At 33.9% G+C, this 14,543-nt stretch overlaps 2 protein-coding genes across 2 annotated transcripts; both read left to right on the forward strand.

The window, feature by feature from the left end:
- The first annotated feature begins 509 nt into the window (after positions 1 to 509).
- LOC114734574 (probable endo-1,3(4)-beta-glucanase ARB_01444) lies at positions 510 to 2,828 on the forward strand. Its single transcript, XM_028922191.1, has one exon. It carries the CDS (start codon positions 613 to 615, stop codon positions 2,668 to 2,670), a length of 2,058 nt encoding a protein of 685 aa, XP_028778024.1. The 5' UTR covers positions 510 to 612; the 3' UTR covers positions 2,671 to 2,828.
- Positions 2,829 to 8,680: 5,852 nt separating this feature from the next.
- On the forward strand, positions 8,681 to 11,122 carry LOC114734578 (probable endo-1,3(4)-beta-glucanase ARB_01444). The gene has a single exon (XM_028922197.1). It carries the CDS (start codon positions 8,863 to 8,865, stop codon positions 10,936 to 10,938), a length of 2,076 nt encoding a protein of 691 aa, XP_028778030.1. The 5' UTR covers positions 8,681 to 8,862; the 3' UTR covers positions 10,939 to 11,122.
- Positions 11,123 to 14,543: the final 3,421 nt, after the last annotated feature.

Genomic DNA, 14,543 nt, shown 5'->3' on the forward strand with positions numbered 1-14,543 from the left:
ACTTATTATTTGAAACTTGAGATACTAAAACCAAAATAAGAACAAATTTGAAAATCCAAAGATTACATTAACCCATTTTTTTATCAATACTTATAAATTTACTTGTTTTCAATCAAGTTCGTATAATTTTTTTATCAATCATTTGAAACTAAAGGGACTTGATTAAACATTAGATGAAACTTTAAAGACTTGAAAATTAATTTTTATAAATTTATAAATAGTATATTTTATTTAAATTTTTATATAATAGTTTTAAGTTTTTCATTTTTATAATAAGCATACGTCTTTTTTATATCAAACCATATATATATATATATATATATATGTATATCATTCTATGTAACATAGAAAATGTAGAGTTTGATGTTGATTATTCTTTTTATTTATTTATTTTTATTTTGAAACCTCAGTGGAGCTGGTAAAATGCTGAAGAAACTCAAACGAAAAGTCAACAATGCATTTGGTGATGGCTTCAAGAAGCGTACCAGACAATCTATAAAACCCCATCAACCTCTGTCTTCTCCTTCATCCTCATTGTTGCCATTGCCAACACCATTGTCGCCGGCGCCGCTGCAACCTCCTCCTCCGCCTCCTCTGGTGTTGCCATTTCCAATGACTCAGACGCGACTGAGTGGGCCTTTCCTTTTCCCACAAGCCCAATCCACAGTCCTCCCTGAACCTTCCAATTTCTTCTCTCCCAACCTGCTCTCCACCCCACTCCCCACAAACTCCTTCTTCCAAAATTTCGTCCTGAAAAATGGAGACCAAGCTGAGTACGTTCACCCTTACTTGATCAAATCTTCAAACTCCACCGTTTCTCTCTCTTATCCTTCTCGATTCTCCACCTCTGCTTTCATCTACCAAACCTTCGTCGCCGATCTGACCGTCGGCAAAGTCAATCCTGATTCCAATGCCAAGCATGTAATCTCTTCCTATAATGATCTCAGCGTCACGTTGGACATACCATCCTCGAATTTGCGATTCTTTCTTGTCAGAGGAAGCCCCTATCTCACGGTTGCAGTGTCTCAGCGTACTGCACTTTCGATCAAAACAATCCATGCGATCCTCTCTTTCTCTTCTAATGATTCTCTCACCAAGTACACAGTTCAGCTCAACAATGGCCAGACGTGGTTCATATATGCGTCTTCTCCTATCAATTTCAGTCATACCCTTTCGGAGATTACATCGGACGGGTTTTCGGGCATCATTAGGATCGCTGTTTTGCCTGATGCAAACCCGAATTATGAGGTGATTCTTGACAGGTTTAGTCCTTGTTATGCGGTTTCAGGGGATGCTTCATTAACAAAACCATTCTGTGTCGAATATAAATGGGAGAAGAAAGGGTGGGGGGATCTGCTGTTGTTGGCTCACCCTCATCATCTTCAACTTTTGTCTAATGATAATGCACGTGGTGTTACTGTTCTTGATGATTTCAAGTACAGAAGCATCGATGGCGATCTTGTTGGTGTGGTTGGGGATTCATGGTTGTTGAAGACCGATCCTATTTCTGTGACTTGGCATTCTACCAGAGGTGTGAAAGAAGAATCCTATGAAGAAATTGTTTCGGCACTTACAAAAGATGTAGAGGGCTTAGATTCCACCTCAATAACAACAACTTCATCTTATTTTTATGGGAAATTGGTGGCAAGAGCAGCTAGGTTGGCATTAATAGCTGAAGAAGTGTCATTTCTCGATGTGATTCCTGCGATCAGGAAGTTCTTGAAGGAAACCATTGAACCATGGTTGGAAGGAACCTTCAATGGTAATGGCTTTCTGTATGACCCCAAATGGGGAGGGATTGTGACAAAACAAGGGTCTAAAGATTCAGGTGCTGATTTCGGATTCGGGATATACAATGATCACCATTACCATCTGGGGTACTTCCTTTATGGAATTGCAGTTCTTTCCAAGATTGACCCTGCTTGGGGAAGAAAATACAAACCTCAAGCTTACTCACTCATGGCTGACTTCATGAACCTGGGAAGAAGATCAAACTCAAACTACACACGCCTAAGATGTTTTGACCTTTACAAGTTACACTCGTGGGCTGGAGGTTTGACCGAATTTGCAGATGGAAGAAACCAAGAAAGCACAAGTGAAGCTGTGAATGCGTACTACTCAGCAGCATTAATGGGTCTAGCTTATGGTGATACCCATCTTGTTGCCACTGGATCAACACTCGCAGCACTGGAAATTCATGCAGCTCAAATGTGGTGGCATGTAAAAGAGGGAGATACTTTATATGAGCAAGATTTCACAAAGGAGAACAGAGTAGTGGGTGTTCTCTGGGCTAATAAAAGAGACAGTGGACTCTGGTTTGCTCCTCCTGAATGGAGAGAGTGCAGGCTTGGTATTCAGGTTCTGCCATTGTTGCCTATAACTGAAGCTTTGTTCTCTAATGTGAGATATGTGAAGGAGCTTGTGGGATGGACTTTGCCTGCTCTGAATAGAGAAGGTGTTGGTGAAGGCTGGAAAGGGTTTGTTTATGCGTTGGAAGGAGTTTATGATAAAGAGGGAGCATTGGAGAAGATAAGAAACTTGAAGGGATTTGATGATGGAAACACATACACCAATCTCTTATGGTGGATTCACAGCAGAGGGGATCAAGTTGAAGATGAAGATTATTATGGTCATGTGAAGAACTGCTGGTTTGGTCATTACTGTCATTGAGAGTCGTTTGATTATTCCCATCTTTAAATGATTTACATAAAGTTTCAAAGCTTCTGGGATTACACTCATAATACTAAATTATTATTATCTCATATCCATGTTTGTTGATCATTGTAGTTATTGAGGAGCTCAAAATTCATTTCAGGGACGTTTGTTTTCATGCTACTTGTGTATTTCTGTAGCTCTCCCCTTAATTTTAATTTAAATGGTCTGATCCACCGTAATCAGTTAATATTACTTTAAGCGCATTATTAGTGATAAGTAACCATATGTATCACCTGCAGTGGATAGGATACGCACACACCCAAAACGAGTTCTGAAACTTGCAAGAGATGACCGAAAAAGACAATATAGTTGAACAAAAATATATGTATCAACGTCACGTGAGAAACTTTATAATGTTCACTTTTTAACTACTCTTCCGGTATAAGGGTTTTATATTTAGGATCAGGAAAGTATATAGGATCTAATATCCGGGCATTGTAAAGTTTGGACAAGAATAGTTCTCCCCAATATGATTATTTTTTATTAATGTAATTATAAGGAAAATTAATCATCTAATTCTTATACGTTTGCCTTGATCAAAAATTAGTTCTTAAATAATTAAACATTCTAAAAAAAAAAGTTACACACTTATAGAAATTGAATGGTTAGTTTTACCTAATATCTAATATACATTTCAAGATAATTATTTTAGTTCACATGGTTGCTTATAAATATCTACCAGTCAAAGAAAGCGGGGGATAGAGAGAATTCATTTATGAAACTTTTGTGTTATATTCTTTCTTTCGTGATAGATTATTTTTTGCCGTGCTTTATTGATAAATTAAATGTAATATAATTGCTGTTGGCACAAGCAGGATAATATAGTTTAATATTAAAAAAAAAAGCCTAACAACCATTATTTGATTTCTCTGGATTTTGTAAATCAAATGACATCAAACTTTTTTTTTAATAATTTTTTTAAGCAATGATTTTGCGAGTTTCAACTTTCGGTGGAAGATACGATAGATACATAAGGTGTGGACTTGTGGTAACAAAAAAAATAATCCCAAAATTGTTTGATTCAGTTTTAAAAAAATGAATGCCTCGAAATTAAACTTAAAAGCTCGAGTTTTGCGTTAAAAAAAATAATGTTAGAGATCTAATCAGACTTGGTAACACTAAAATTTAACACGCTAATGTATATTAATACTAGATAATCATATGAAAAAAATAAAACTCTGAATATTCTTACAAATGAAATACAACTTTCAAGTCCGCTGAATTGCAGTAAATAGTAAGGACTTTTGTCCATAATCTCTTGTTTGGTTGATGAGGAAGGGGGGAAAAGGACTTTAATAGGGTTCAATTTTTTAAAAATAAGTGAATGAGATTGAAATTTTTTAATAAAAATAATACGTGCACAAGAAGAAAGAATAGATAAAATTAATTAAAAAAACTAATTCCCTTTTTTTAAGAGGTTAATATTATTGTTAGTCATTACAAATTTTGATTTTAATTTCTATAATTTCATAAAAATTTGATTTAAATAAACTCCATTCAATAAATTAGCCAAAACCATAATTCGTTAGAAGTACAGGAATTAAAACCAAAACTCGTCTAATCTGTATACTTTTAATGAACTTTGATTAATAGTTCATGTACTTTTAACTAATTTTAGTTTCAGTCATGGCATTAACTAAAAATTAATATCTTTAAATTCAAACAAATCCTTATAAAACTATCAAGATAAGAGTAACCAAATTTTAAAATTACAAGGACGAAAATTAATATTCAATCAAACTGTAATAATATTAGTTATTTTTTTTAAAATCAAAACTCTCCCTCCACGGTTGATTGAGTCAAACAAGATGTCAAGTAGGTAAGGGAATTTGATTTCTAATTTTTGTGTTTGGAACAGTCTTACTTGGCTAGCTAGAGTATACTCTTGGCTCTAACAAATATACTCCCTATTCATAAAAAAGAAAGGAAAAATGTCGAAAAAATTTTCATTATAAAATTTATTACTCATAGGTAACTAAAAATTTATTTTCAGTATATCTTCAGCGAGTGTAATACTTTTTTAGCTATGTACTACCTCCGATCCTAATTATAAGAGCTAGTTGACTAATTTGAAGAGATTAAAGAAAGAAACTAAGTTAGTTATTTGTAATAAATAAATGTTATCTTTTCTAAAATATCCTTACTAATCAAGTATATTGATTAGAACTATTATTGTTAGAAGGATTATTTTGAAAAAAATACATAAATATAAAAGACAAAGTGGATTGAGATCGTATATTTAAAACCAAAATAAAAGTCAAATAAAATCTTATATTAAGAATTGAACGTTGCATAACATATCTTTACTTTGTACAAAAACGAAAAATATTTATACATAATTACAAATATATAACACATAGTTGTAGATGATTCGGATAAAAAATGGAAAAGTTTTTGGAGGGAAAAAAAAACCATAGAGGGAGGGAAAAAATATAAGTTGCTTAACTTGGAATACGGAGTTACAAGTGTCTTAATGGTTAAGGTCCCCTGAATTTGCTGGAGTTGCATGACTCGAAGGTTACGTTTAGAATTAATCGTGTAGGAAACTTGATCATGCCATCCCCACCTTCCCTCACTTCCTTATTATCCTCAAACTTCCTTTCGCTTCATTTGCTTCGTTCCCTTCCACCTCAATTCAATTCATCTCTCTACTTCCACACGAAACGCCCTCGAGCTAGCTAAGCCAAGGCCCCACCCCTCTTTAACCTTGAAAATATAAAATGGAATAGTTAGTTAATATTGCTCTCAACACTCAATATAAAAACTAATTTGACATTTAATTTGATTCTAAATATAACACTACAATCTATTTTATCTCTTATATTTATTCATTTTTTTCCATGACAATTCTTGTAGAGTGTAGTAATTGTATATGTTAAAGATTTTATCGAATAGTAATTCTAGCTAATACACATAATTAGCAAAAATATTTTCGAAAAAATAAAACATATTTATTATAAATAACTAATTTTTTTAATGTACTCAACTTAATCAATTAGCTTTTACATTAAAGACTTGGGGTGATATATTTTTATTAGAGGTAATGCAATTTTTAATCCCTCAAGTTTGTTATTATTTTGGTTTTAGTCTATCAAATTTCAAATCATAAGATTTGTCACTCAATTTCTTTTTATTTAAAACATTAATTCATATAATTCAATAAAAATTTGAACTATTTTGCTCTCTGAAGGATCAAAACTTAGTAGTATAATTTAAAATTCAACAGATCAAAATCAAAATAAGAACAAATTTAAAAGATTAAAAATCATATTAATCATTTTTGTCATTTGTAAATTCTTAACAGATGGTGGCTACTGGCTTAGTTTTGACTTTTGAAGGGATGTTTGGATAGAATCGAAATCATAATTTTAAAAATACTTTTATGGGATACAAAAAAAAATATGTAGTAAAATTACTATAATGCCCTTCTGTTTAATTAAAAAAAAAAATCGTGTATGATTTACTTCATTTCCTCGTCAGGCGCTCGAGTTAAAAAGGAAAGGGGCAGAAAGAAGTCTCAGGAGCCTGGAAGAGCCGAAACCCGATCGGTAGATGTCCTTAACGTTCTTCTTTCTGCATGTGAATGCTTTGATCTATGTGCGCTTCGTTCTTCTTGGGTCTTCATTGATTCTTTCTAAGAGGGGTAAGTTTGAGTCCTTTCTTTTTATGGTGGTTGCTGCTGATTATGAGACAAGAAAGGAGCTACATGTTCTTTTACTAATTAAGATTGGTATGCCGAGGAGTTTATTGACAAAGAAGGGTCTATGTTGTCTGTTACAAATTTGACTTTTTTTTTCCCCGAAGGAAAGAAAAAGCTTAAGAAACTTTATTGATGTTTGGGAGTGTATTATGTTTTGGTGGTTTTTGAATTGGAGTGGTTGTTCTATGACTTAATCTTGAATGGTCACAAGGTGTTTGATGAAATGTTTGAAAGGAACTGGACTTGTTTGCATACGTACTTTTATCGTATTTTGATGGTGGAGAAGAGTTCAGATTCTGTTTTAGGTTGATTATGATCTATACCTTGCTTAGAAAGGAAATTTTGGAAGATTTATAACTTCATAACAGTGTTGGGAGATTCCAATGATCAAATTTGATTTTCTTGTGAAATTTTGCAATGGCTCATGATTACTTTTGGATATCTGATTGTAATATTCCACTAGAGATTATTTCATCTATAGTAAACTTGTGACATCTCACTGATAAGAATATCGTTGTTATTTTCTGTCTACTTATAACTGCTATATATATATATATATGTATATATATTAAAACCTGTGGATTTACTTGCTTGATAATTTTTTCTCCAACACTGAATATTGCCTTCATGCCGATAAATCTTTCCTTTTGGGGAAACTATGATACAGCCAACATTCACACTTATGTACACACAGCATTCAAAATAATTCTTATATAATGGTGAAATTCAAGCTGAATATAAATTTCATTTCGGATATGTGATATTTGGTGCATGGAAGAGATCTAAGAAATTTAGACTGATCTGTTTGGTGTTTGTGAAAAGGACTACTCATAAGTGATGGATGCCAAGTTAGAGATTCATAAGCGAATCCATTATAATTGGTTTTAGTTAGTGCATATTAACTATTTGTTAAAATGCCTGTATAAGAGTGCTACATTGAGCATAAAATGAAATTGACTTGTTTCTTCATTTTGGATTAGTTTAAATTATTTTGAGTGTGATATTCTATATTTGTGTTTAGAGTTGTCGTGGATTGCAAAAAATCTTAAGTGCATACTACCTTATCTTGATTTTCATAAGTACCTGAATAATGTTGCACATGTTCATTTGTGCTTGGAACGTGGTTCTATTTTGTGGTTGCAAATGCTTAAGATACATGGAGCTATAATAAAAGCTGATAACAAATCATCCTAATTGGAATCTTGATTTGATTATTGTTTTTCTTGTTCATTGAACTATCTTGTTCTATATATATGATTTCTAGTAATGAGATTATAAAGTCTACAAAAGGAATTTTAAGACATGGATTATGAATATTTTGTTTTTTTTTTTTTACAAGATAAAATTTTCATAATATAAAATAATGCTCATCTATAAATCTGATTAGTTAATTAGATCTTAGATTAAGAACTGGAAGTAGTAAGTTTTAAATGGTGTACTTAGTACACACATGGGAGTATCTGGTTAACCTCATAGTTTGACTTGACTGTGATTCCTCGCCTATAGCTGCTGGTGATTCCTCATTGGCAGCAGCTCCGGATTGATTTAAACATTATTATATTTTTTAAGCTAATGTCTTTTTGATTATGAATTGCAGCATCATAAATGATGGAAAGTATATTAATAATGAATATAATGATGTTTATCTAGTGACAACTCTTGATCGAATTCCACAGGAAGCCTTTACTCTTCATGCTTCAAGTGAGGATGCTTTACATGTTAGCAAAATGGACTTCCATTCATCACATATTCTTTGTGATTTCCTAAAATGGCAAGTGTAAGATTGTAGTTAAACTGATGTTACCACGGTTTTTCCATTAGATGTATGTACAGTGTTCTTTCTTTCTTTGGTTGAGAAGTATAATGCCCGTAGTTAATATGGCATGTGTTTATATTAGATTAAGATTAAGGTTTGTCTATTCTGTGCCACAGAACTGATTTTGTGTGACCTCTAAATTATTGATCTGAGTTTTATTGTTGTGAGAAGCTTGTGCCTTTTTAAACGAGAGTTGAGACTGAGAGAGTGGACGAGGGTTTGAATCAGGATAATAATAAGCTTCGGACTCAAATTTTCAGCACGATTTGCATGTCTATTGTAGGGGGGGTCTTTTTTCACATTCTGCAAATCACATTCAGGTCCCTAGGGATTTGCAATCATTTTTTAACCAAATCATAAGTATGCATCACATTCGATATAATATAGAAAAATGTACATGTTGGTATTGATTACGAATTTTAATTTTAGTTTTTCATTTTTATTTCTAGACCCAGTGGAGCTGGCAAAATGATGAAGAAACTCGTATGAAAAGTCAGCAGTGCAGGGATTGATGGCTTTAAGAAGCGTACCAAACAATTTGTAAAACCCCTTCAATCTTTCTCTTTTCTGTCATCCTCATTGCTATTATTGCAATCACCACCGTTGCAGTCGGTCATTGCAGCCACCTCTGATGTCGCCATTTCCTATGACGGAGAAACGACTGAGTGGGCTTTTCCTATTCCCACAAGCCCAATCCACAGTCCTCCCTGAACCTTCCAATTTCTTCTCTCCTAACCTCTCAACCCCACTTCCCACAAACTCCTTCTTCCAGAACTTTGTCCTGAAAAACGGAGACCAAGCCGAGTATATTCATCCTTACTTAATCAAATCTTCGAATTCCTCGCTTTCTCTCTCTTACCCTACTCGCTTCTTCACCTCTGCTTTCATCTACCAAACCTTCGTCGCTGATCTAACCATCGGGAAAATCAATCCTGATTCCAATGCCAAGCATGTAATCTCTTCCTATGATGATCTCAGCGTCACGTTGGACATACCATCTTCGAATTTGCGATTCTTTCTCGTCAGAGGAAGCCCCTATCTCACTGTGGCAGTGACTCAACGTACTGCACTTTCGATCAAAACAATCCATGCGATCCTTTCTTTCTCTTCCAATGATTCTCTCACCAAGTACACCATTCAGCTTAACAATGGCCAGACGTGGTTTATATATGTGTCTTCTCCTATCAACTTCAGTCACACCCTTTCTGAGATTACTTCAGATGGGTTTTCGGGTATCATTAGGATTGCTGTTTTACCCAATTCAGACTCGAATTATGAGGCGATTCTTGACAGGTTTAGCCCTTGTTATGCGGTTTCAGGGGAAGCTTCATTAACAAAACCATTCTGTGTGGAATATAAATGGGAGAAGAAAGGGTGGGGGGATTTGCTGTTGTTGGCTCACCCTCTCCATCTTCAACTTCTGTCTAATGATAATGCGTGTGGTGTTAGTGTTCTTGATGATTTCAAGTACAGAAGCATCGATGGCGATCTTGTTGGTGTGGTTGGGGATTCGTGGTTGTTGAAGACCGATCCTATTTCTGTCACTTGGCATTCTACCAGGGGTGTGAAAGAAGAAACTTGTGAAGAAATTGTTTCGGCACTTACAAAAGATGTGGAGGGCTTAGATTCCACCTCAATAACAACTACGTCATCTTATTTTTATGGGAAATTGATTGCAAGAGCAGCTAGGTTGGCATTAATAGCTGAAGAAGTGTCATTTCTCGATGTGATTCCTGCGATCAGGAAGTTCTTGAAGGAAACCATTGAACCGTGGTTGAAAGGAACCTTCAATGGTAATGGCTTTCTGTATGACCCCAAATGGGGAGGGATTGTGACAAAACAAGGGTCTAAAGATTCAGGTGCTGATTTTGGCTTTGGGATTTATAATGATCACCATTACCATCTGGGATACTTCATTTATGGAATTGCAGTTCTTTCGAAGATTGACCCTGCCTGGGGAAGAAAATACAAACCTCAAGCTTACTCACTCATGGCTGACTTCATGAACTTGAGAAGAAGATCAAACTCAAACTACACACGCCTAAGATGTTTTGACCTTTACAAGTTACACTCGTGGGCTGGAGGTTTGACCGAATTTGCAGATGGAAGAAACCAAGAAAGCACAAGTGAAGCTGTAAATGCATACTACTCTGCAGCATTAATGGGTCTAGCTTATGGTGATACCCATCTTCTTGTCACTGGATCAACACTCGCAGCACTGGAAATTCATGCAGCGCAAATGTGGTGGCATGTAAAAGAGGAAGATACTTTATATGAGCAAGATTTCACAAAGGAGAACAGAGTAGTGGGTGTTCTCTGGGCTAATAAAAGAGACAGTGGACTCTGGTTTGCTCCTCCTGATTGGAGAGAGTGCAGGCTTGGTATTCAGGTTCTGCCATTGTTGCCTATAACTGAAGCTTTGTTCTCTAATGTGAGATATGTGAAGGAGCTTGTGGGATGGACTTTGCCTGCTCTGAATAGAGAAGGTGTTGGTGAAGGCTGGAAAGGGTTTGTTTATGCGTTGGAAGGAGTTTATGATAAAGAGGGAGCATTGGAGAAGATAAGAAACTTGAAGGGATTTGATGATGGAAACACATACACCAATCTCTTATGGTGGGCTCACAGCAGAGGGGATCAAGTTGAAGATGAAGGTGAAGATGACTATGGTCATGCGAAGAACTGTTGGTTTGGTCATTACTGTCACTGACAGTTGTTTTATTATTTCCTTGTTTTAGAAGTTTACATAAAGTCTAAGTTTTTTGGGTTATAATATTGTGTTGTATTATTCATATCTCATATATAGGTTTGTTGATCATTGTAGCTGAGGAGTTGTGAATTCATGTCTGTAGCGTCTGATTTCGAGCTGCTTGTGTATTTATGGCTTTTGTCTCTTTCCTTGAGTTAAATATAATGGCGTGAGCTACCACGATTAATTTTACTTTAAGCCATAAGTAACTACTATCTAAATGCAGAAATACCGTATGTAGCTCACAGGCACATACAAGAAAGTTCCAAAACTTCGAAAAGGTGAGGCGAGAAAGACAACATAGTTGAACAAAAATACATGTACCAATATCAGGTGAGATAATTTATAATGTTGGGAAAATTTCATTTGAGGGTCATTGTAGCCAATTAACATTGGTCAACCCTCAAAACATTTGAAAATTTCAGTCAACCCTATTAAACCAAAATGAATTTAAAATTTAAGAGTAAAATTACAATACTACCCCTCCTTTTTATTTTTTTAAAATATAAATATTAATTGTTACTGGAGTTTCGGCCACCAGTGTTCAGGTAGCCGGTTTCAGAGATCAAAGCTCCTGTGGCAGCCGCACAACCTGAGTGGTAGGAGGATTTTTTGTTTAAATTAATGTGATCAAGGGGGTTTGAACTCATGACCCATTGGCACATTAGAAGTAATGTGACCATCAAGCCAACCAAATCATTTAATCATATAATGCAAAGAAAAATATATATAACAAAACAAATGCAAGTATCTAATTGTAAATGGATAAATAAAATTCGACAATTTACAAGTAAAATTCATCAACTTACAACAAAAATTTGACAATTTACAAATAACAAAATGAAATTTACAACACCAAATGCAAATATCTAGATGTGAATAAATAAGTGAAATTTAGAAATTTACAACAAAAATCCATGCATTTACAACCCAAATGTGACGATTCATAAAAAATATAAGGGAATTCACAACTCCAAATACAAGTATCTATGTGTGAACGAACAAGTAAAATTCAATAATTTACAATCCAAATTCGGCAATTTACAAACCAAATTTGGTGATTCATAAGAAATATAAACATTGGAAAACTTATAAGAAAATTCACAACATCAAATACTTATAATTTTGTTATGAATTACTGAATTTTATTTATTCATTCACACTTAAATACTTGTAATTGGGTTGTGAATTTTATTATGTTATTTGTAAATTACTGAAGTTTTGTTTAAATTGTTGAATTTTACTTATTCATTTATACTTGGATATTCGCATTTGTTTTGTTACATATATTTTTCTTTACATTATATGATCAAGGGCTTGTTTAGATTGACTTATAATTAGCTTTTCAAACATGATTTACAGAATATTAGATAAGTATATGAGGAGATTTTTACATCAACTTACGTGAATTTGTTTAAAAATCCGTTTTAAATGGAGCTCCGACCAATCTCCAAATAGTTTGGCTAGTTTGGTGATCATATTACTTTTTGGTGTGCCAAGGGGTCATGGATTCAAACTCCATTGGCCACCTTATTTTTTAAAAAAAAAATATCACCTTATCTGTTTATAAGATAAAGAGAGAAGAATTTTTTTATCTTATTTATAGGTGGAGAGACTTTTTCATATGAATGTATATCACAATTTTTACACCAAATTTGTGCATATCCATATTAAAAAATTTTAATTTTAAAATTAAAATAAACCTCCTAATCAACATTTAAAATAATCAAATTTATAAATTTATTTTTAATTTTAAAATTTACATTTTGTAAAATTAGATAATTAAAATTATAATTATGATATATATATATTGATAATTATAATTTTTTAAAATTAAATGTACAGGAAAATAAAATTTATAGAAATGAAAAAGAAATCATCCTGAAATTTTCGCAATGCAAGGGTGAAAGAAGCGGAGAAGTATGAGAGAAGGGAGGTGGGACTGTGATAGCCGTATAGGTACCCATTGAGGTTGAAGGCGGTTTGGAACAATTTATAAATGGTTTATAAGTTACTTTTTAATAATGATTTAAAGAATAGAAAATAAGTATGTAAGAAAAGTTTTATCTCGATTTATATAAAACGTGCTTATAGAGAATTTTTACTGCTCTGCCTGCTTATAGAGAACGCTTAATGAGATCATTAAACGAGACCTTCTAATCAACAATATATCTAAAAACTGGGTTGTTAACAGAACACGATAGCGTCGTGTGATTCATGTAGCCGATTCCACCTAATAGGATAAGGCTTATTGTTGTTGTTGCCGCCTGCGTACCTGAGAGAGAGAGGGGGGATAGCTGTTAAAAAGAGGAGAGAGGATAAGAGAGATGCATATAAATAAGTATGAGAGAGAATATAAGATGTTAGGAGGAAAAAAAAAAAGACACGGATCTCTATACAAATTATTAATATATTACAGAGGGAGGTGGGGCATGTCAGCTGACAGATGGTATGAAATTGTTTGACATGTAATGATTTTATTGGTCAGCGTACAGATTAAATGGTAGTTTGGGACTACCCAAGAATTTCTCCCCCAAGAGAGGCCGATTAGCCATACTGGGCCTTTGCTAACTCAGATTGGGCCACTGCGAGGTCTACTTGGGCTAGATGAAAGAAATGATACGTAAACATGAACATGGGCCTCAAGAGCTCAAGGAAGGATATTAAACGTTTTGTCTTCGGCCCAAAGGTCTGCCTCAAATGGTCCATGAGTCATCCTTAAAGAGGAACCATGCTTGCAAGCCATACCTTTTTTTTTTTTAATATAAAAAAGTTTAGGTGAGTTAGATTCTAATGACTCATCAAGATCAAGACATACCTTCAAACTTAAAGAAATACTTTCAGATCGCTTGCCAATAAAGTCCTCATATTGGCAGTGGGATTCAAACTTACGACTTTATAGATTATAAACTGACTTTTTATCAACTAGGTCAACCCTTATTAGTTGCAAGCCATACTTTAAAACAACATTTGGGTCAAAGTTTAGAAAACAAAATACAATTGCTGCACCAAACGGGTGATCCCCATACCCACAGGCAAAAAGTTAAATTTAGTGAAAGGGACTAATCTCTCATAACATAACAAATCAAGATTCAAATCTCCACTGGAAAAAGTATTCACATTTAGCACCCGATAATTTATCGAATAGGATTACTTTCAATAAAAGAATGCTTATTGATGATAAGAAAAAAGTGTGATCCCCATGATTTGCAGTACTAGCAGTGGGCCCTCTTCAATAGTGATATACTCCCTCCGTTCCTTATTATAAGAGACGAATAACCGAATTACGTTGATAAAAAAAACAGTTAAAATTAGTTAAGAACAATTAATGTGTAAAAAGTATAATTTTTTTTCTAAAAATACCCTCATTAATAAGGAGAGAGAGCATGAGAGAGAACAATGGTAAATTATTAAAAGAAATATAAGTGGGAAGGAGAGAGAGTGTGAGTTGAAGACAATAAATATGGGTAAAATAGAAAATCAACACAGAAAAGTAGAGACAACTTTTAAGTGTCTCTTATATATAGGAACATGCCATAAACATCAAATGTCTCTTATAATAAGGA

The sequence above is a fragment of the Neltuma alba genome, unplaced genomic scaffold (genome assembly GCF_004799145.2).
Source record: "Neltuma alba isolate B1F8T4 unplaced genomic scaffold, ASM479914v2 tig00013118_pilon, whole genome shotgun sequence".
Taxonomy (NCBI): domain Eukaryota; kingdom Viridiplantae; phylum Streptophyta; class Magnoliopsida; order Fabales; family Fabaceae; genus Neltuma; species Neltuma alba.

What these genes read in the sequence shown, in the direction of transcription:
- LOC114734574 (XM_028922191.1), top strand. Translation starts at nt 613, where the DNA reads ATGACTCAGACGCGACTGAGTGGGCCTTTCCTTTTCCCACAAGCCCAA.
- LOC114734578 (XM_028922197.1), top strand. Translation starts at nt 8,863, where the DNA reads ATGTCGCCATTTCCTATGACGGAGAAACGACTGAGTGGGCTTTTCCTA.